Source organism: Ambystoma mexicanum, chromosome 2p (assembly GCF_040938575.1).
Source record: "Ambystoma mexicanum isolate Mex_15411 chromosome 2p, UKY_AmexF1_1, whole genome shotgun sequence".
Classification (NCBI taxonomy): Eukaryota; Metazoa; Chordata; class Amphibia; order Caudata; family Ambystomatidae; genus Ambystoma; species Ambystoma mexicanum.
In genome coordinates this window covers 761,287,284-761,309,318 of record NC_090923.1, presented here as the reverse complement: position 1 = coordinate 761,309,318, position 22,035 = coordinate 761,287,284, and the positions used below count along the sequence as shown (strand labels likewise).

The following is a 22,035-nucleotide window of genomic DNA, read 5'->3' as shown; positions in this document are numbered from 1 at the left end:
TCAGAGGAACCTCTCTCATAGGCAACTGAGAGATAGGAAACTCTGAACGCTTACTGAGCAACAGAGCTAAATCGAGCGCTAAAGCAGCTGAAGGAGTGTCAGACAAAAAAGCTCTCTTGTAGATATTCAATAATTCTGCGGGACAACAAATCTCTTTTTATACATTCACCCTGTAGGTATTCTACCATAACCTGTATCACTTCCCTCTGCATTTCTGGCGTCTACCTACTATACGTGTCATATACTTCTACGGGAGATATCGACACGTCTGAAATCCATCTAATTGCATCTTTTGTGCAAATTCGTGTTTCCTCACTCATCGACTTACAAAGAGGAAGGAACCGTTTCTGTACAAAAATAGCGCTCAAACTATCACCATCAGTTTTCTTCATTCCGTAACCTTTCTAGCTCCCTTATATACTCAAAAACCCTCTCAATGTGGTCATATACTTTCTCCGCAGTATCTCTTGAATATGCTAAAACATTCAAATCCCTCAACCCTTGTGGGATATCTACATCATTCAGTCTGTTCCACATTACAGATAAATGAATTCCCAGTCCTTTGATAAACATTTTTCTCTGGAACACTTTCTAGATTAGGAGTGTTGCAAAAGCATCAGATCGTTCACCCTTCTCCATGCACTGTCTAGCCCATGCAGTCAAATCACGCTTTCTCTTTTTAGACACAGTACAGCGAGTTACGATCTTTGAATCCACTCCCTTATCAACTGCAGCTGGAACAGAACCACTTGGAAGAGAAAGAGTAGAAGAATCTTGTACAATCTATAACAAAGGTACTATCACTGGTGCAGAAGACAAATCTACCAGACCCGTAACAATAGGAAAAGGCGGAGGTACAGGTGGAGGAGCAGCGATAGGAGGAGGAACAATAACCGGAGGAAGAGCAGCAATAGGAGGAACGATAGAAGCAGGAATTACTACGGGAGGAGGAACGACAGCAGGAAGAGATAAAGCAACAGGAATAGGAACATACAGAGGTGGCACAGTGGCACCAGGCCTTCGTTTATTTAGAAGCTTATCAATAAATTCATCAGACACATGACAATCTTTAGACGGATATATTTTCTGAATGCCAAGTTGAAAAGCCCTATCCATATTTCTAACTGACTCTGGTTGTTTGTTTTGATCATACAATAACGCTTTCTCTGCATAGGACATAAGTTGGCGCGCATGTTTCTCTCTACTTTTAAGTTGCTTCATAGCTTCTTTCTTCCAATTTTGTAATGCATCAAATGCTGCAGGTCTCGCTTTTTCTTCAACAATATAGACTCTAAATATTCTATACGAGGAATAACAAAGCTACCATTGATTGGCCACTGAAGTTCGGAAGCATGTCTAGTTTTTCTGTGGCAAATATCATTAAACACTATACTACCAATGCCGTGCTTACAGTACATAGTACACGGCGGCGACCCCTCCTGTGGCACCGGGCGGCCAAATTCCAAAGATTGTCTGTCTCTGCGGAATAATGCCCTGAAACAGGCAGACAATATCTCAGGCATATCAGATTCCTGGTGTTACCTGGTCAATAATTTTACAATACGCCAAATCAAATTATCAGGATACTTAAGAATCGTGTCACGACTCACCTGATCAAAGATCTAAAGGAGGTCCAATCAGATTACAAAGGACAACAAAGGACCCTCGTGGTTGGTGATTTCGGCAAAACTGCCCGCCTCGATATATGGACCCTCGTCAAGATGCCGTCCCGGACCACGGGTTCACCGTCCAGGGATCGGGTTGTGCAATACTGTTGAGGTATCGCGCCTCATCCAAGAAGGGGCCCCCTTTCTCACTGTCTGATCCCGGTCCGATAGCCGCATCAACACTTCAACGAGATGGCATCAATCTTAAGGGTCCCTATTCGGGCACCATCTGTAAAAGCAAGGAAATATTGAGGCTGAGTACCACAAAAGGAAATACACCAAACATGGGCTATAAAGATTCACAGATCTTTAATTCTACGCAGTTACAAAGAAACACAGATCTGATACAGATAGCTATCTGGCTCTCGACACCCCGCAATGAGTACCAGCCCGTCAGAGTGAGGAGGGAGAGTGCTGGACATCTAAACATTTAAATGTTTATACATTTCCTACAATATTGTCCAGCCCCTCCACAGGTTAATAATCTGTGGTCTAGAGTTCGTGCCAAGTTCACATATAGCTCATACAATAATATGCACATGGATTACATAGGTTTGTTTTTCCAACAGGTTACAATGGCGAAGTGTATTCATGGATTTAGCAGTGAGCCTTAGTACATATCCCTTCACAATGTAGTTCTGCCAGTGTCCACGCTCAACATTTACATAGTATTGTCCTCGATGTGTATTTGTGGATTAGGTTTGTTAATACAGACGATCTTAGGACAACAAGTCAAACTTGGTGCAAGGTCGCATTACCTAGCCTAAACAGTTGGCCCTCAGACAGTCTAACCATTAACAAGGCTCAAAGGTCGGGAAGGCTTGGATGCAAGTTAAACACAGTCCACCATTTTAGAACAGAGAATTCACATACGAACAGAAATCAAAATGGCAGATGATTCCAAAATGGCGGCGAAGTAGATCCAAAATCGGAACCTTGCAACACGGTTTTCTTCGCAGAGCGACTAGGCTTATTCCAATATAAATCAGAAGGAGGCACGATATGATTTCCCGTTTAACAGTGAGACGCAAGAGAGCAAGCAACGCTCAAGCAACAATATATATACATAACATGCAATCTTTGAAGGCAAATCAATCCGCCCATAAATGTATCATTCAGGCTAGGGTTTGGTGATTGACAATCATGACAATTATGACACTTTATGACAAGTCTCTATTAAGTCTAAATAGAGTTATTCTAGCAATAGTAGCATAGACAGCTTTCTGTTATGGGGAACATAAAGCTCTTAGTTCAGCAAGGTTATAATGTTCGTACGAGAGAAACATTCCTTAGCACGTTATCTATGTGTTTTGATTCATGAAACTAAGGGTCAGACAGTTCTGAAGCAGAAATACCAGTCTCCGCAAAGGAGTACTGCTAAAAGAATATAATTCATGCTTTAACTGCCTTTTGCTACAGCGTTTGCAAGACAGGCCGGCACCTGGACTGCTGATTAGATGCAGCTTCTACTCGCCTCCAATGACTTTGTGAGGGAGAAAAACAATGTATCTCTGTGTAGTATTACATTCCTGTCTGTGTTCGTTTTTCAGCATTCAGGCCATGTCCTTGCACCGTGTGCGAGTTTGAAGCATAGAATCCATTTTTGCAAAGCGTTTTTACAGAAAGGGAAAAAGCAAATGGCTGACATCTCACAAAATGGACGCCCTCTGGTTACATTGACGATTCTGCAATTGCGATGTTTGCCACATGATGCGATTGGTTTCTGGCCAACACAATATACATACTATACATACTATAGGGTCGTTTTCTGGTCTAACAAAGGAAGCACCCAAGAATCTAACCAAAGCCAAAGAACAACAGAAGAAGTTTGCTGACAGGCATAGGAGGGAATCTCTGCATTACCAAATTGGCGATAAAGCATCGTTGGCATCCAGAAATATACCTTTTAAAGGACCCCGGGTCTTCCGTCCAAGATATCTCAGACTTTACCCCATCAAGGCCATCATCAATCCTACCGCTGTAAAATTAGATCTACCCACCAATATGCGAATTCACCCAGTGTTTCACGTTTCCCTCTGGAAGCCTGTGAAACCAGAGACTAGAATCAAAAAACCACCAGAGTCTGAAATTATCGAAGAGGAACCTCAGTACGAGGTTAAAGACATTCTGGACTCCAACAAGATAGTATGATCAAAACTGTACTACTTAAACTACTGGGAGGGTTATGATCCTCAAGATCGCACTTGGGAACCTGTTGAATTTGTCCATGCACCTCGACTAATCAAGTGGTTCCACCGTAATAACCCCGCCAAACCAGGACCAGAGAGAAGAACGCCCATGAGAGAGGCCTTGAGGGGGGAGTGCTGTCATGGCAACTGGGCAAGGGCCCATGTCTTCATCGCCTACAGGGTCCAAATGGACCCAGTCCTGGCACCTCTGACACCAGGTTCATAGAAAAGTGTGCTTTTCACACTTTGTGCCTAAGGCACGTGCATCAGGGCCTGGCGTGGCCACAGAGGATCATTGGGGAGCACGTGCAAGAACCTCTGGGAGGGGCAAGGTGGAGCCAAAAGGTGGGGCCAAAGGGAGGGGCCAGGGCCAGCCTATTTAAGGCCAACCCACCCACATACTGGCGCTTCACATTAGTCTGCTTTCTGCAGTGTAATGCTTACCACCGTCCTTACCTGTTTTCCCTGCTCTTATCCTCGTGGTGCATCTTACCTGATTCCAGCTACTCCATCGCTGAAGGAGCATCTTACCTGATTCCAGCTACTCCATCACTGAAGGTGCATCTTACCTGACTCCAGTTGCACCATTGTGGAAAGCGCACCTTAAATATCTCCTGCACTCCATAGTCTGCAGCGCATCGAATCTTGCCTGACTCTCATCGCCATCGGAGTTGGAGCACTTATTCACCCGATCCGGACGTCCAGCTACGCGGGAGCTTATCTTCCATTCTTCATCTTCACGGAACCTCCATCCTGCAGCCACGGACCGGCCTCCAAACAGCCATCCTCCGCTCGACACCGCCAGACTTCTCCTGCAAGAGAAAAGATCACAACAGGTTAGGAGTCATATAAATAACTAACGCTCATCCGTGCCATACTTAAGCCTAGTGTTCTACATTAAAAGCCAATTTACCATCTAGTTCAAAGGCTTCATCATCCTCTGGGGAATCACTGGGCTCGCTCCAAACACGGCGACTCTCGGCAGCCATCTTCACACCTATAGAGGAGAGGAAAGAATTACAAACTATAATCACAGCAAAAGACATTGCAAGAATTACCAACTACAATCACGGCAAAATACACTGGGGGTCATTCCGAGTTTAGAGGCAGCCATGGTGCTATTAGCACCATAGCTGCCTCCAAACTCGGCTCCGGGTAGGTGGAATGGGGACTTACCGGGACATTCCGACCCATGCGGACCCGGTAAATCCCCATGCCGAATACCATTCCCCATTCCCATTCGAGCCCCCATAGGGCTCAATGGGAATGGGGAAGGCGCTAATAACGGGGCTGTAAATAGCGGGCCCGTTATTTGCTCCCTGGTCACCTAACAGAATCCGCTAAGGATGTCTGGTCTGACCCTTACCGCCCACCTCGGAATGACCCCCATTATAATTAATGAACAATAATCATTGCTAAAAGACTCACCTTCTATGTGGCTGGTCGCAGCCGGTCTGGATCACCACTTCCATGGGCCAGTGAAGCAACTAGGTCCACTCCAAGCACCCCTGCTACAAGAAGCAGGACGGAGAGCTCAGCATTACAAATAAACAGGTGAGCTTGCATGGGTAAACGCTTGCGCAATTCGTTCTTACACGAAAGGGTCGAGGGGAATCACAACACTACCACGCCATTCTCATTGCCTCTCATCTTCTCTCAGGGGCAATATCAGCATCCAGAGCAGTTGATTCCGCAGCAGCTGAGGGAGAAAGTCGATCCAGGGGAGCCTAGTCAAGGGAGGGCTCCAACTGTGCCCAACGTCCCCGCAGAGACCAGGTGAGCATAACAGCAAGTTGACCTCACTCTGCATGACTGCATGCCCACTGCATATGTCATGGCCTTGAGAGGGCAACTGCACAACTCAAGTTAAAAATAAAAAACCAAAATTAAATAAACCGGGGGTCTACAAAAGGGACACAAATAAAAAAAATTAAAAGTGTCCATCATGGACAGGGGGTGGGGCGTTCCGCTCAGGAGGGGGGAGGAGTAGGGTGCATGTCAATGTACACATGGACGTGCAATAAAAACATATATATACATATATACACATACATATATATATACATATCCCCTCCATGGGCTCATGGACCTCATGGCAATGGTAGACCAGGCACCCCCATCCTGCGTTGAATCTGCAGGGGGAAGTGGTGCTGGGGGCTGACCACACAGTGCCCTGGCCTGGTCCTCAGTGGCAGCCTCCAGGCATGACAGTGATCAATGCACCAGCAGACTGAGGGCTGTGAGGTCACTATGCACAACCTCATGGGTGGCACAGAGTTCCTCAGAGATTGTCTGCCTCAATGCTAAAACCACCTGGTCGAACAGTCTTCTGGTGGCTGCATGTTCCTCACAGACTGCAGTCCTGTGGGCCAACATCTCACGCCTCAGGGCATCCCTGTGTGCCCGACCCACTGCAAGCAGGGATACCTGCAGACACTGCAGATCTGCCCGTCGGCCCCTGATGTTGGCCTCCATTCGCAGTCTGTGGGAGCGGCATGTGGACCGCATGGCCTGCAACTGTTGCACCACCTGTGTTGCTGGGGGGGTCATGGAAGTGGCCACCCTATCTATGCCCTCAGCCAAACTCTGAAAGGAATCACCCTGTTGGTGAGCAGAACGCAACATCTGCTGCCCCCACGCTGTCTGCCCAGCCTGCACATATCCCCCTGGGGTGCTGCCTCCACTTACAAGGGAAGACTGCGTTTTTGCAGGGGTGCAGCCTGGGCTTGCGAGCTAGGGCGCACCTTCTTGCAGGGGTACTGGATGGTGGGTCAGGGATGGACACAGAGGGTTGCACCTGGTTTGGGATTCAGCTTGCTTTTTGGCGTGTTGTAGGCGTTCCTCACACAGTGTGTTTTACTTGTACGATGGCTAAGAATTTTGAAACCATGAAAACGCTGTGCGTGCATTTTCTTCTCTGCGCCATGGCATGCGCAGGGACCTTCTCGGCACACGGCACTTGCATGATTTCTGTTCCAAAATCCATGAATCAGACCCTTTACCTTTTCTTATTCTCTTACTTCCAGTTTCGTTGACCACGATGCCCCGCAGAGTGTTAAAGTAGTCATAGTCAACAATGTCAACAAGTGAAAAACAAGTACAAGCTGATCATCTTTATAGAGCGAGCATCTGGATTCAGGGGAAATGGAAAAGATAGAGGAGTGCAGGGATGGATGCCAGGTTAACACAGTATGAAACATTTTCTTTTGAGAGACACAAAACAAAACATTTCACATTATTTATGTTTTTAAGTAAGTATACCGCAATAAGGGCCTGATTTACAATAATGTTTTCAAAATGGGAAAGTCCCATTGAAAACATTTTTGTAAATCAGGCCCTAAATACATACATCTCAATAAAGATTCTATATATTAGAATAAGGATCTAGGTGGTGTGGGGCTGGGGACAGAAGACGCTTGAAACATTGTTGTTTCATTAAAAGAAGTAGCACTATCAGGTATGCAAAGTGTATGCAAAGTATTTTCCAGTTCCGTACCCCTTGCATCGTAGCAATAACAAGAGATTTAAAAATATATCATTATGTGACAAGTGACAACTGGAGCCCCCAAAGGTAATTAATGGTCTGCTTAAAATGATTGGACCAGGGCAATCTTCACAACCACTTTATCCCAAATGCCCACCCCCAAGAAAACAGTCAAAAAAGAGAATATGCTCAATCACCGCTCCCACGAGGCTGCACCAAAGACATCTAGACGTGCCTTAAAAGGAGAAACTGAATAATCCATTCTAGGAACTATCCTATCTTTTTGCAAACAAAATTATAATTATGAACCAGCAAAAGGAATGTGCATTGATATTGGAACAAAGCCAGCCAGAAACGAATAAATAAATGATCATTTAAAGAACATCATGGTGTTACTACAGAATCAGCCCCAGATTGAATAAACAGAACTGAAGCAACCGTCTCCTGCGTCTTCACTTGTTCAGAATACAAAATTACATGTTTTCATCAAAGAAACAAACAAACAAAAACCCTCTAAAGAAGAATGCATAGGCATTAAAGAAGGCTGGGTCGAAAATACCATGACACCCAAAACCTAGTTGGCTAAATAAAGATACTTTTCCAAAGTCCACAAATGGACAAGAAGTTCACTTTTTTGTACATGGTGTGTCTGTATGTAAATATGTGTGGGATGTATGGGTTGTATTTATTACACAACTGCACTTTAAATTGATGAGGGCAATTGAGGGTCTTTATTGAGTTGAATTCATATGTTATGCGTGTTGGTTTTATATATCAATTTTTCCTGTATGTCAATTCTGTTAAGTAACATATAAAGTAATTTATTATTTATGTATGTTTGCAAACAATTATATAGATATCTTTTTCGATTTGCACCATTTTCTATTCTGGGATTCTGTTTGCACTGTCTAAATAGTTTTTGATATACATTATTGTAGAAATATTTGGAACCAAACTTCGAAAGTTACTTTTGAAAATACGTTTGTGGTCTCTTGCGAAATATGGTTTGCATGGTCCTTGAATAATGCTGTCAGGGGCATAGTAAAGCTGAAATATTGGGCTTGCAATCCTGTACCTTATACTTACATGTAAGAAGTGTCTTCTCTATGATTTCTAAACTCCGTCTGGTAAATATGCAGGGCAATATCATATTCTACAAATGCTTCAATACAATGATCCAGGATAGGGCTTTCTCCCTAGATGGAATTCAACCATCAATAAAATATACAGAATATCATAAAATTGAGCTGCTGTCAGAAATATGGTTTAGAAAAGGCTAGCCCACACACACAAGTCTAAGGGAGTTACTCTTTAAGGCTAAAAACTCTGAATTTGAAGAAAATGTATAAAGTTGTTACTGTGTATACCACATTCTACTGCAGTGTTCAAAAGAGTGGAGAGTTGATCAGCTGATCAGTATGATTCAGATCCGTATTAGCCCATTTTCTAATGAGATGATCAAGAAATATGGGTATTAACCACATATTGTTCCAGAGTTTGGTAATGTATCAATCTCTAGAATACTGAAAAAGGTAACAATGCTATCCGAAAGTCATGACTACTGTTGAAATTTAGTGAGCTCTAAATTCCTACTACCCTTTAGTTTGCCAAGAAACGCTTGGCTGAAAATATCCTTACAATTGTAGCAATCATAACAGTATTATAAGATTATAGGGCTTTAGTTCGAAATTTTACATTTTTGAGATTCACTTTTCAAACTTTAGTGTTAAAAGATACAAAGGGTATAAAAAATACACCTGTTGTATGCTTTGAATTGCTGTGCCTTTAAGTTGGAAAATATAATTAGTCTTGGTACATTTCATGTGTTATGTCACTAGCAGCTGGAGCAGGAAAAAGCACCCTCTGTGCTGTCTGCCAGAGGCCCTGCTCATTCTGCAAGTACTATAGTGTTGGGATGCAACTGCAACATCCCAGTCAGGCAGAGATTTAGACGGCACAAAATATACTAGCAGGCGACCTAGTGCTAGCAGTTCTCGTTGGGGGTGGCAGAATGTGCATGTATCCATTTCTAGTTAGCTTTGACCCATTGGAAAGACCATATAGTCACATAGAAAGAGCAACAATGTATTCACTTTGCAGATGCAGAGGTCAGTATCTTGCATTTAGTGGTAATGTACAGTGTTATGTCTTGAGGGATGTGTGAATAGGTATCTGACATAGGTAGGCATTTCAGATGGAGTCAGAGATGTTTTGCTGTAAAGATAAGGTCTGGGGGCTAAGGTAGCAGGAGTACCTCCATGTTGGATTTTGGGACACGTTACAGGATGCATTTTTTAAAGTCCAAGAAAACAGGGCTAAGGAGTCAGGGATCAGTGACAGCCCTCATAGAGAGTTTTGGGTGATCGGGATGAATGCACTTAGTGATGAAAGAGGTTTAGTTGCAGATGGATTGCGCAGTCCAGAGGCCCAAAGTAATGTTGGTAGGAGGCAGAGAGAGTAGAGGAGTTGGAAGAGGAGTAGTTGAGGGAACATGTACAGAATATACGAGATTAGAATTAATTATGCTTTAGATGGATGGTTGGGTTACAGCGGAGGGAGAGTGGCGGAAGAGCAATAGAGACGCCTGGGGGAGAAGTGGGATATAGGAGGAGGATAGGCAGGGACCCTGTAAGGGAGGGAGAGAGTTAAGTAGAGCATGTTTTGAAGAGGTAATTGGGAATGTGGTGAGGATGGAGTTAGTGGAGGCATAACGAGAAACACATGGTGTTTATATCATTTTGGTAGTTAAGTTGCATGTTAGTGACCAATATCAGAGATTCAATAAGACAGTAGCTTCAAAAATCACAGTTTAAGTGGGCCAGTAGTGAGAATAATCACAGTTTAAATGGGCTGGTAGTAATCAATATCACAGGTTAGGCCAGTAGTAACCAAATTACTAGGTTAAGAAGGTTGGTAGTGACCAAAAGCACAGTGTAAGTAGGGTGGAAGGGAATAGAATAGGAAGTGGGATATATGTTATTTTTTTTCCAGCAGTATTGCTACTCACGACTCCCATTGAGGGAGACTCCAGTGGGGTGGTCCATGACCTCAACAAAGAGGCTATGTGGATATACCCTTGGAAAAACAGCCCTACACTGAGCCACCAGAGTGAGTCCTTGCTGGTCTTTCTGCATATGGAGCGACGATGCCTGGTCAGGAGGGCCTAGTGAGTCCCAATCTGTCTTCAGGGACACTGCAGGAGAGAGGCTGGAGCTCTGTGAACTGTACCTCAGGCTGCCATGTTCAGTCAGGGAGAAGGAAGATGCCACAGGCCCCAGGGTGGCGAGGAAGGAGCACTGCAGGTGTCAATGGACTCTCTGGGTGTGTGGTGGGTCATCACTCCCATATGGTGTTGAGGGTGAGTACTCCAAAGGCTAGATGAATGGTGCAAATGTTTCACCACTGGAGTTTGAGGCAGAATACTTCCTTGAAAGGCAAGGTGTCAAGCCGGGTCACTTAGGCCAAATGCTGCCCAATTCACAATCAGTAAAATTGCAGTCTGCAAGTCTGGAGCACCGCCCACTAGCCCACACATGTCAAGCACAACTCTAGCCTCAAGTTACCATGTTGGGTGAGGTGAGTTGGTGCTCCCAGATGGTGCTGGGGATGGTATCCTCTCAACAAGATTGTTGTTTTTTTCTTCAAGAAGAACTGTGATGTGCCTCAGTGAATTGTTGGCTTTTATTGACAATGGTAGTCCTCTAAGAAGAAGACTGTGGAAAGCTTAAAAGTTAGAGCACCACTACCAACTAAGCCTGGGGGAACTTTAGCCTGGCCATACTCTCATGTTCAATCAAATGCCGTAACCAGGATTGAGTGGACTTTCAAATTCTCACATGAACCACCAGTAGCCCAAAATAGAACTCGGACATGAGTTCTGGTGATGGGTCCAAGTTTGGCAGGCCAATCAGAAACAGCACATCTCTTGGAGAAATTTGGAAGGCTAATAAGACCACTAAAATCTCTTCGGCTGTTCGGCCACACCATTAAAAAGACCCAGCTGACTTTAACTTTTCTTTTGTGCATTTAGGTTGGCAATAATAGTAGGAGTGCACAGGGTAGACTGATAATTTGTGATTTCAGAGAGTTTTGTTGGACTTGGGTGGACATTGGCCAGGGTTGGTAGTCTTTTATTATAATTATTTATTTATTTATTTATTTACATTTATATAGCGCGCAAGCAGCCCAGGGGCATTGAGGCGCTGTTACTTGCAATAAACTTAGTTACATGGTACAGGCATGGTAGCGGTTGTTGACACATTGTGAATGAAGTAGGAAAACATAATGTTGTTACAGATATTACTTTTGGTTATATAATACTGTATACATGAAAGTATTCATGCTGGTGTGTCTGGCCTTATGAGAAGAGGGTGGTCTTCAACGTTTTGCGGAAGGTGGTGAGGGAGGCTTCGCCACGGATAGTGGGTGGTAGGGCATTCCAGTGAGAGGGCGCGAGATAAGGGAAGCTGGATCCGCCCGCTTTTGCTTTTTTTACTCGTGGCACCGAGAGCATGTTGGTATACGGTGATCTGATTGGCCTGGTGGAGGAGACGGGGTGTATCCTTTGTAAGAGGTATGCAGGAGCAGTGAGGTGGATGCACTTGTGGGTCAGTGTAAGGGCTTTGAATAAGATCCTTTCTTTTATTGGGAGCCAGTGGGCTAGCTTTCTGGCCTCAGAGATGTGTTCTCTTTTAGCAATGCCTTGGGCTGCCCGGAGCGCACTGTTCTGTATTACTTGTAATCTCTCTAAGTTTTTATTGGAGGTTCTTAGAAAGAGTACGTTACAGTAGTCTAGCCTAGAGGCGGTGATGGCTCTGGCTATGTTGGTGCAATTCTCTTTTGAGAGAAAGGGTCTGACTGCATTGATAAGTTTGGCGTGATATGCAGCTGCAGAGGCTATTGCGTTGATTTGTCTGTCCATGGATAGGCTGGAATCCAGGTAAACTCCCAGAGTTTTGACAGAGTCGGAAACTGGAAGTGGCTGAATTGGGCATCTAGATTTTTTAAGGTGTCGGGAGAACCTACCAGGAGGAGTTCCGTCTTGTCGGAGTTGAGGCATAGGCCGTTGTCTGCCATCCAGGCTTGGATGGTGTTGTAGAGGTTGTTGAGGGTCAGGGAGTCAGTGGTGTAGTTACCTGTGAGAGTGAGGAGGATCTGTGTGTCGTCGGTGTAATTGGTGTAGGAGATGCCCATGGCGTCGAGGTTGAGGAAGAGGGGGCGTGTAAAGATGTTGTATAGCGTGGGGGAGAGGCAGGAGCCTTGGGGCACCCCGCAGAGTATAATGGTAAGTGAAGCGGCGGCTAGGTCCGAGAATACTTGCATGGTTCTGTCTTGTAAGAAGGAGATGATCCACGCTGTGGCTTCTGGGGAGAATTTGGCGGTGGTGGAGAGATGGTGGCAAAGGACGCCATGATCAATGAGGTCGAATGCCGCTGAGAGGTCGAGGAGTAGGAGAAGTGCTGGTTTACCCAAGTCTCTCGCATCGTCCATCTGGTTTTTCAGGTCAAGTAGGGCTGTTTCGGTTCCGTGTCTGGGGCGGAAGCCAGATTGTCGGAGTCCAAGGAGTTTGTTCTCTTCAATGAAGTGTTGGACCTGCAGGTAGGCTGCTTTGTCCAGTATTTTAAGGAGGAAGGGGACAGTGGCGATGGGTCTGTAGTTGTTGGGGGAGGTGAGATCAAGCGATGGCTTTTTTAGAAGAGGGCGGACCCACGCTTCCCTGAGGGAGGCAGGGACTTTCCCTGTGGTAAAGGAGGCATTTACAAAGGCTGTTAGGAAGGGAGCTAGTGTTTCCGCGCAGTCTTTGATAATGGAGGCTGGGCATGCATCACCTTTGCAGTTAGAAGGTTTGATGTTCCTCATTATGTTGATGATGTCTTTTTCCTGAATGGGTTTGAAGGAGAAGGGTAGGGGGGATCAGGGGCAGGCGGTGGGACTGGGATGTGCTTGTTTGGAAGGGCTTGTTTAGTGGCTAGTATTTTGTTTTTGAGGAGGCTTAGTTTGGATTGCATGGCCTTTTGTATTTCGTCACACCAGTCTTTATCTTTGGTGAAATTATAAGAAATCCCTAAAGGAATTCCCTACTAGCCAAAAAGGATTGAAAAGCTGTTTCCCTTTTGTGTTTCTAATCCCATGTGGCTGTTTGTCTTTCCTACTAGACCTTGTCTTACTTCTTCCATTTGGTTCCCTTGCCTTCCCTTATGAAAGGTGCCCATTTTAGTCACCACCATGAAACAAAGGAACAAAAACAAAGATGTCCTAGTCCCTCTGTAACAAAGGTTTTTTATAAAAAACAAAGTTCCCCTATACTCCCGCTTGTCTGTGAAACCTAAAAAATACTTCCTATATTTGTATGGACCAGAGAATACTTCCTTTGTTTTAGTCACCTTCATTTGTCCTCCCGATTCTCCTCATTACTATTAGTGGTTTCCAAAATACTGTGTAGCTCCTGGACACAGATGGGTCATAACTTGTTTCAAGCTCATAATCATCATTATTCTCAGAATCACTGGAATGAGGTGCTGGTGTAGACCGGGTAATCTCCATATCCTGCTCTACTAGAATGTGAGTTGTTTCTCAAGGTTCGTCAGTGTATGCATATCTTCTCCAGAAAAAGTGATTGAACCCCCTCCTCCTTCGACAATGTATGTGCTATCTCTTATACAAAAGGTGCTGCTGAATTCTACATGGATGCCTTCAGTTTATCATGCAGAATTCTGGAATCCCAGGTCACCCAGCAGTGGCTGATGTAAAATGCCTTATATGATCATACCTCCCCGGTTCATGTAGGTCCCTGGGTGCATATCACCACCCAAAATAGTTATTTCTGCTCCCACATGCAAGAAATGTGCATGGAGGACACATAACGTAATCACTGGGATTCTCTTATTCCATTCCTAACAGATGATATGTGTGTTGCACACCCCCTTCCAGCCGGTGAATATCATTTCTTGCGGACAAACAATTCTGAGATTTTTTCTTTGCAAATAGTATATTTCCTCATCCTTTACAAGTAGTTGGCACACTTGGCTTCAAACAGTGAATGAAATCTCCTGACTCAAAACAAGTTTTTCTTCACAACTAGTATTTCGTCTTGTCTTTCAAAACAGTTTTGCACACTCAGTTACAGCCACTCAATGTAATCTCCTGCCTACAAAGACTTTTATGAGTTTTCCTTCACAATTAGTATTTTGCCTTGTCTTATCACAAAGCGTTGGCACACTCAGTAAATGTAATCGCCTATCGCCAAACAATTGCAATGTGTTTTTCTTCACAAGTATTTTGCCTCATCCTTTGCAAAAAGTTGGCATGCACACCTACAACCACCAAATGTAATCTCCTGCCCCCAAACTATTATGTGCAACTAGTATTTTCTCTCCTCCATCACAAATAGTTGCCACAAGCAGTTACAGCCACTTAATGTAATCACCTACAATTCTGTGTTTTTTATCTCATCACAAAGATTCAGCATAATTAGTCATAACCTCCTACTGTAAACACCTCCCATGTCCAAGCAATTCTTGGATGTTATCCTCACCTCACCTCAGTTGTGGTGTTGTTTGGAAATCTCACCTAACAATACACATGATAGATAACTGAATATAGTAAGTCCATCAGTAAGTATATGACGTATGTATTGTTTTCATTTTTCTTTTGCAATGTATTAATTACATTACCATGTGAACAATTCTTCGCCCTGAAGAAGGCATGGCCTTCTAACATTAGGGTCTTATTTGCCAAAACTTCAGTTGGTGAATAAACTTCTGATGATAGTTGCTCAGTTTGTATGTCGACTTATGTCAATGTGATTAAGGTCAGGAGATAGGGGCCAAATAGAGGGTCTTTTCTCCTACCCCTTTTTTGAAATTTAACATATGATTATGACATTGCCTTTGCATGAACTATAAGGGACTGACATGGTAATGCAGCCCCATGTGTACGACCCATTCGGATCGGCAGGATTTGCTCCAAATTATTTTTGATTGAACATATTAGATGCTTTGCTTTCATGTATATTTTTTGTCTAAAATTCCTTTTCTTTTTTTCTTCTTTGCCTCACCGTGTTTGGTGGCGGTAGCACTCCACATATTGGTTCTGTTTTTTGGTTGTTGACAAGATAGTGTGTGTTTTCTTTTGTGTTACTCTGCATAACTGTCCATCGTAACTCAGGGGTTGGTTAGAACTGTGTAGGTTTAATGAGTAATTGATTGTACCCTTGTTATTGAAACATCCCTCTATGTTTTTTGTGTGGTTTTCCATCTGTACATTACTGACTTTTTACATGTTGTTCTTATTAAAGAGTATAATCTACTTTTGATTTTTTATGTTATATCTTTTTTTAAATATTTAAAGTAATCTTCAAATTCAACATGTACCCAATTTTCCTTTGTGTGTTGCTTTGAATCCAATTAGGGATTCTGTTAAATCGTTGTGGTTTTCCTCCTAAAGTTGCTTGCTTATCCTCACGCCTTAGTCATTGTCAAGAAATGTCACATGCATTTGTCATGTGAGGTGGTCACATGAATTCTCTCCTCTACTACTCCCAAAAAGGTGGCATATCGTATTTCATTTTTCAAGCTCTTCGTCAACTAAACCTTAGTTTGTTGTTAGTCTTTCCTTCAACTAAACCATATTCACATTTTTACCTCACCCTCAACTAAAGAATATTCGTCAACTCCCCCTCAAGTTAATCAAATTTTATTTGTCTAACTCCATTTCAACTAAATACTATTTTAATTTTTTAACGCTCTTTCCACTAAATCCAATTTCAATTTTCCACCTATCCCCACAACTGCTGCAGCAACCTCCTGCCTCTGCCTCTGCTAACAAGATTACTCAGGAATTTGAAAATGCACATGGCCTATTTATAGCATTTTAGACAGAACTCTCCTAACAACTTTTCTCAAACCACAGAGGAGTTTGGGAAAGAACAACTTAACTGAAATGGGCTCAACAAATAGTGACAAAATGTTGCCTTCACTCCATCTCCAAATACACATGTTGAGGTACTATTTACTAGTGTTGGAGGAAGCCTGCTCTATTGGTGGAAGCATTGGTATGATATTGTGATAGAGAGAGCAGGCTTTTGCTGAGTGTAACCGACACGAGGGCATTACGGTATGTTCTTTATTCGCTATATTTTGCTACTTTTTATATTTTTATGGCAATGCTATGATTTAAGTGTGCCTATTTTTGGCTATTGTACATTTATAAAGGGGTGTATAGTGCCCAAGTAGCTAAGGCTCAGGGTTTTTCACTTTATACATTTTGAAAATAGCAAATAAAAAACTAATATTTCTTGGCCAGTGATTTGAAAAAGATGGGAAGAGTGATAGTGAGATTTAAGGATTTAATCTCGCATTGTTACATGAGTCTTACTCACTGAAAGGATTTTGTAGTCATTTCATTGACAGTATTGGATCCTCTCTCATATGAAACAATGTGCTCATAACTGCAAATTATCTATACTAAAAAAAGTAATTTGGGTTCTTAGAATCTTTATCACATATATATGGGCACAGAATAGTTCAAGAGGAAGTATACAAAAAAAATCATCACTGTAACTTACTTAGAAGTAAGAGCAAGAAGTTGGTTACGCAGGTGGCCAACATTTAGTCTTCGAAGATCAATACGAGAACACTAAGACATTTCAGGTATAATTTTGTGACATGGGAATCTGCAAAAAGAGCTAGTTTTCCTGGCCTATATGGTTATCGGGCACGAGGGCCTGGACATCTAGCAAAGGCAACAAAATATAGCTACTTGAAGTAAAGGGAAATAATATTGAGTTATGATAGGATGAAATCATTGTGTTCCAGTGAATGTAGTGTATGCAAATATGTACATTCCTAGAAATAATAGTATCCATTTTTTTTGCCATCAGGTACCTGCAGTCATGGAGGTTTTGTGAATGTCAGCAAGCCGTTTGTAGTGCAACTCAACTATAGAGGATTCACCTTCAAATATGGTGGTTGGGGAAAGGATTCCTTCATGAACAGCAGCAACAAAGACATGTATTGGATCTCTGCATTAGACGACAGTCGGATAATGAGAATTGTCCGCTCACACCCCTCCTTAGATGACCTACTGCTATATAAAAAATACACAGACAAGACTCTTCAAGCCAACACATACTTGGGCCAAGGCAGTGGCATGATCATGTACAATAACATTCTCTACTACAATTGCTACAACTCAGGAAACCTGTGCAAGTACAATTTGCAGACAAATACGTATGAGGCCAGGGCCCTCCCTCTGGCCACGTTTAACAACCGGTTCTCCTATGCTGGGGTTGCCTGGCAAGACATTGACCTCGCAGCTGATGAATCAGGACTCTGGGTTATTTATTCCACGGAGGACAGTGTTGGGAATATCGTCATCAGTAAGCTGAATGCAAGCTCCCTGGAAGTGGAGAAGACCTGGACCACCTCGCAGTATAAGCCAGGGGTCACTAACGCCTTCATGATCTGTGGTGTGCTGTATGCCACAAGAGCAGTGAACACCCGCACAGAAGAGATTTTCTTCATGTATGACACCAAGACTAGCCAGCAAGGGAAAGTGAGCATCTTCATTGACAAGATAATGGAGTTGGTGCAGAGCCTAACCTACAACCCTAATGACCACAAGCTCTACATGTACAGTGATGGCTATGAGGTCACTTATGATGTCATCTTCAAACCAGCTGCATCCCAGAAGTGAACCATGCTGTCCACAAGCCAGCAACGCTCTGACATAACACACAGTGACATGCATAGGTTGTAGACTATGGTAGTTGCACCACATTTGCAGTCAATCATCCAGAATTAATTTCTAATATTTGCATTGGCAGACTGAGTGATTGCTCTCGACCAGCATTATCCGCATCTACTCTGCCAATAATCGTGATCAAATAACACCTGCCAAGATGTACAAATGCATTGCTGTTGGCCTTCTTTACAGCACTATATGGTGCTATCAGCGAAAGGGTGCATAAGAAAAAATACCAGAGCCAAATGAGGCATCGTTGACATTAAGTTACAATAGTGAAAAACATGCAGAATGGAGCTTCCTCCAGCTCCATTCCACATCAGTCATAATGCATGTGATAGTGCCCTTTAGTGAAATCAGACTGTCCTGTAGAAGGCAAAGTATGCTTTTCCTCTGTGTACTGTTCTTCCAAATAGGGGCAGAAGTGACCTAGGATGGACCTGAAATGTTAGTGCATGTCAGCATTGAAGGATCTCTCTACATTTATGGAATCCCTAAAACACATAATTGTATATTTGAAAATTAAATTTGATTGTGGCCTCTCCCATCATGGCTGTCTTTTGTGGTAAATTAGGGGTTGTCCTTGCTCCTCCTACTTGCAATCCATATGGACTGCTGGAGAGCCCTGTCATTTTTCCAATCTGATGTGTGCAATAGCTCCTTTATAAAGGCCAGTTATCAACCACTGTTTCGAGCATGCTTCTGCCTAGAGTTTGCAGGAATGATTGATCAGCTGCATCAAGCAATGGGCTCTTGTTTCTTTCATGCAAGTAAAACATGATGTTCTCCCCCGCCCTCTCCCCCATCCTTTTCTTGTCAGCCACCAGTCATGGAGATGTCCTCAGCAGCCTTCCGCCCAGGCTGCTTCCACACACCTGCTTTAGGACCCTCTGTAATGTTAGACTCACCTGATATGAAGGCCAAATTCAACGAGCCTTAGAGGGTGAAAGTGAGGCTTCAGGGAGTTGACTGTCTGAAGGGGGGACAAATGTGAGGAGGTTGAATGGGAAAAATGAGGGCCAATGGTGAAGGGGGAATCATACAGGAAGTGGTGTCTCTAGAAATCACTACTGGGGGGGGGGATCCAGGGGGCACAAATAGAACTGGGGGCACAAACAAATCAGGGAAAACAGCCAAAATTGGTTTCAGTAGGCATATACATTTCCAAGCTGCTAGTATTTACTAAAAAGGGTGTAATTATGAAAGTTCAGAATAGGTGTCAGACAAAGAAAATTGGTTCAATGTAATACAGACTGTCACAACGTATCCAGCATGTATTAATTGCAGAGTTTTAATGTGCGACGTTCATAGAAAACATGTTTTGTCATTATTTGTTGCTGCAGCTTAAAAACAAATTAATGACGAAATACATGGCGATGGAGGTAACTAGTATGCAATCACCACTATCCTTTCGCCTCAAAAAGGTAACTTTAAGGTTCAACCGACCGAGAGTACCCCAATTACAGCTCTGCTGCAATCACACGTTACAACTCCAACATTGCAGCCCTGCGGTCATTCTAGAATGCTCCTCCCGGTGCTGTGGAGCAGCCTTTGGGTTTACAAATAACCCATAGCAATATAACTCCTCGATTTATTACACTTTTAACAATAATAGCCTGTTTTCATCTAGTGCTTCGTGGATTATAGCTCCCTCTTAAGTGCTCTAGTAAGAGTTATTACTACACAATGTAATTGTAATTATAATGTTATATAACATTGCCTTGATTAGCACACAAGGCTGCCATTTATTGTGGAATTATGGTACGTGGTTCTGCACAAAAAGAGAGTACGGGGAGAGCTTTTTGGGCTAGAGCAAGGGGCAGCTGTGAGGCCTGTGGTGTTGATGAGTGCAGATCGGAAGCACCCGAGTCTTGCGTGATGGCATGGCTCTATGCGGTTTGTGTGTTATAGAGGTGTGTCTTATATTCTGAAAGGAAAACCCAGCAGCTATTGGATGGCAGTGCAGGGACACCCTAAGAGCTGCTAGTGTGGAGGCAGAAGGCTGTATTCCTCCTGCCTCCACACTGCTCTGATAGCACAGCGAGTAAAGCGCTTGCTTTGACATCTGTGCTGAGTCTGCTTACGCAGGTTCTAATCCTGGCAGGACCAAGCTCAGCCTTTCATCCTTCCACCGTGGGTAATAATAAGCAGCGCTCAGATGCCTGAGGTTTCGTAGCGCTATATAAATACTACATTTTTATTATTATTATTATTCAAGGTTGCAGCTGGTCATGCAATGAGCTCTGAGTGGCTCTGCCAGGGTTCCTGTGATTGGCAGGTTGGTGCTAGCAAGCATTAAGCGGCCATGGGTATGTTGTGGTCCATGTGTATATTGAAAATGATCCACTAGATTGAAAGGTGAGTTGCTTGGTTGGGGAAGGGAGAGAGATGGTTGGGGCTTTTAAGGAGCTAAACTGAACCAGTAGTTTTTCAATCTACCATTCGACTGAAAGCAGATGCCCTGTCGTGTTGTGAGGCATCAGGGTGAGTATCACTAATGTTCTGGGGTGGTGTTAGTTCTTTATTTGTGATCGAGTGAAAAAGTTGGTGAGACTGACCGACTTTCTCCAAGGTGTATTTGATCTGAGTGTTATGGGCAGGCATATTGCATTTATCTGTAAGGCTGTGCCTTCTCCATTTTGTCCAGGTTTGCAAGGCTGGTTCTCTGATCGGCCTTCGAGTCCAGGATCATGAAGTTATTTTATGTTATGTTATGTTTTGGTATCATGTGTGTTATATGTTAAATTATGTGTTTTGTTTTATGTTGTATTATGTTCTATGTTATGTTTATTTGCACAGTGTTCCACTGTCATTTGCATGATCTCCAGAAGATCTGATGGATCGAAAAGACAGGGGGGTGGGTTAGGATAGTGGTTTTAATGTGTTGTGTCAAGAGCATTGAGCCATTTGTGTCCAGAGAGGAGACGTGTGTACCCGTTGGTGCTAGGATGCAGTGGCCCGGGCTTAGGTGTGTAAATTGGGTATATTGGTATAGTGATCTGATGTTTGGTGTCTGTTGGGAGAGAGTTAAGCACCTTGTCAGTCCTGAGCATTCTGTTAACAAATCATTGGTATCCAGTATTTAAGTCAAATGGTCTCAACTGAGATTTACAATTACAAGAATGCATGAGTGTGTTAAATGAAAGTACAGGATAAGAAAAGTGGTGACCTGGCTATATGGTGCCATCTGGTTATTCTAGGGTGGGCCTAAACACATTTCCACTCAAGGTGGGCACAACATAATGTTTGAATACCAGTGGCTTATGTGGAATTAAAAACACAAAGATAGTTGAATTGTGGAAGGATTCCTCGTAACAATACCTGTAGTGACTCCAGAACCATATATAAATAAAACAAAAGAATAATCAGGCCACAGTTGAGGTCCCTTGCCCACTGAAAGTTGTAATATGTCTCACAATTGATGTTTCAAACGCGAGCTAAGGGTCAATTGAGGCCTTGGTGTGCACTGTATAAATGACCAATATTGCTTTTGAAAGAGATGAGTTGTTTAGCACACTTCATTCTTGTACACTACTTGAAGCTTTATTTTGAGTGCAGAAAACAAAGATTACAAGTAGCAGAATGCAGTGTGATGATCAGAACAGCTACACATATGAGACATTGGCCAATTTGAGGTGTCTGTACTCGATAGGTTGTACATTTTATAGTCAGTTGCTCTTAATCATTGTTTAATTCTTGTGTTTTACATAATAGTGATATCACTGGGTATCCATTACAGCCCTTGGTGAACAGTGTTACTTATTACCTTCATTATTGCAAAACAAAGGGGGGTCTGAGAATCTCTCTACCAGCACGAACACAGCCCAATGACCTGTTCTTGGGTGAATAACCCCTGGGAGAGACTCTACCAAGTCTTTAGCTCACTGTCCCTTTCACAGAGAAGAAATTTCCCCGCATATCAGCCTTTGTCCCGCCCAGGGGCAGTCCAGCG

The 22,035-nt window shown here is 43.3% G+C and overlaps 1 protein-coding gene across 4 annotated transcripts in view; it reads left to right on the top strand.

Moving 5' to 3' along the window:
* Window positions 1-18,628, top strand: part of LOC138566764 (olfactomedin-4-like) — a 664,524-nt gene extending 645,896 nt beyond the window's left edge. For all 4 annotated transcript variants that reach the window (XM_069644409.1, XM_069644407.1, XM_069644408.1 and 1 more), the window contains one exon: window positions 17,221-18,628. In XM_069644409.1, the coding sequence (XP_069500510.1) occupies window positions 17,221-18,035 (815 nt within the window). In that variant the 3' untranslated portion in view covers window positions 18,036-18,628. The remainder of the gene's footprint in view (window positions 1-17,220) is intronic.
* Window positions 18,629-22,035: the final 3,407 nt, after the last annotated feature.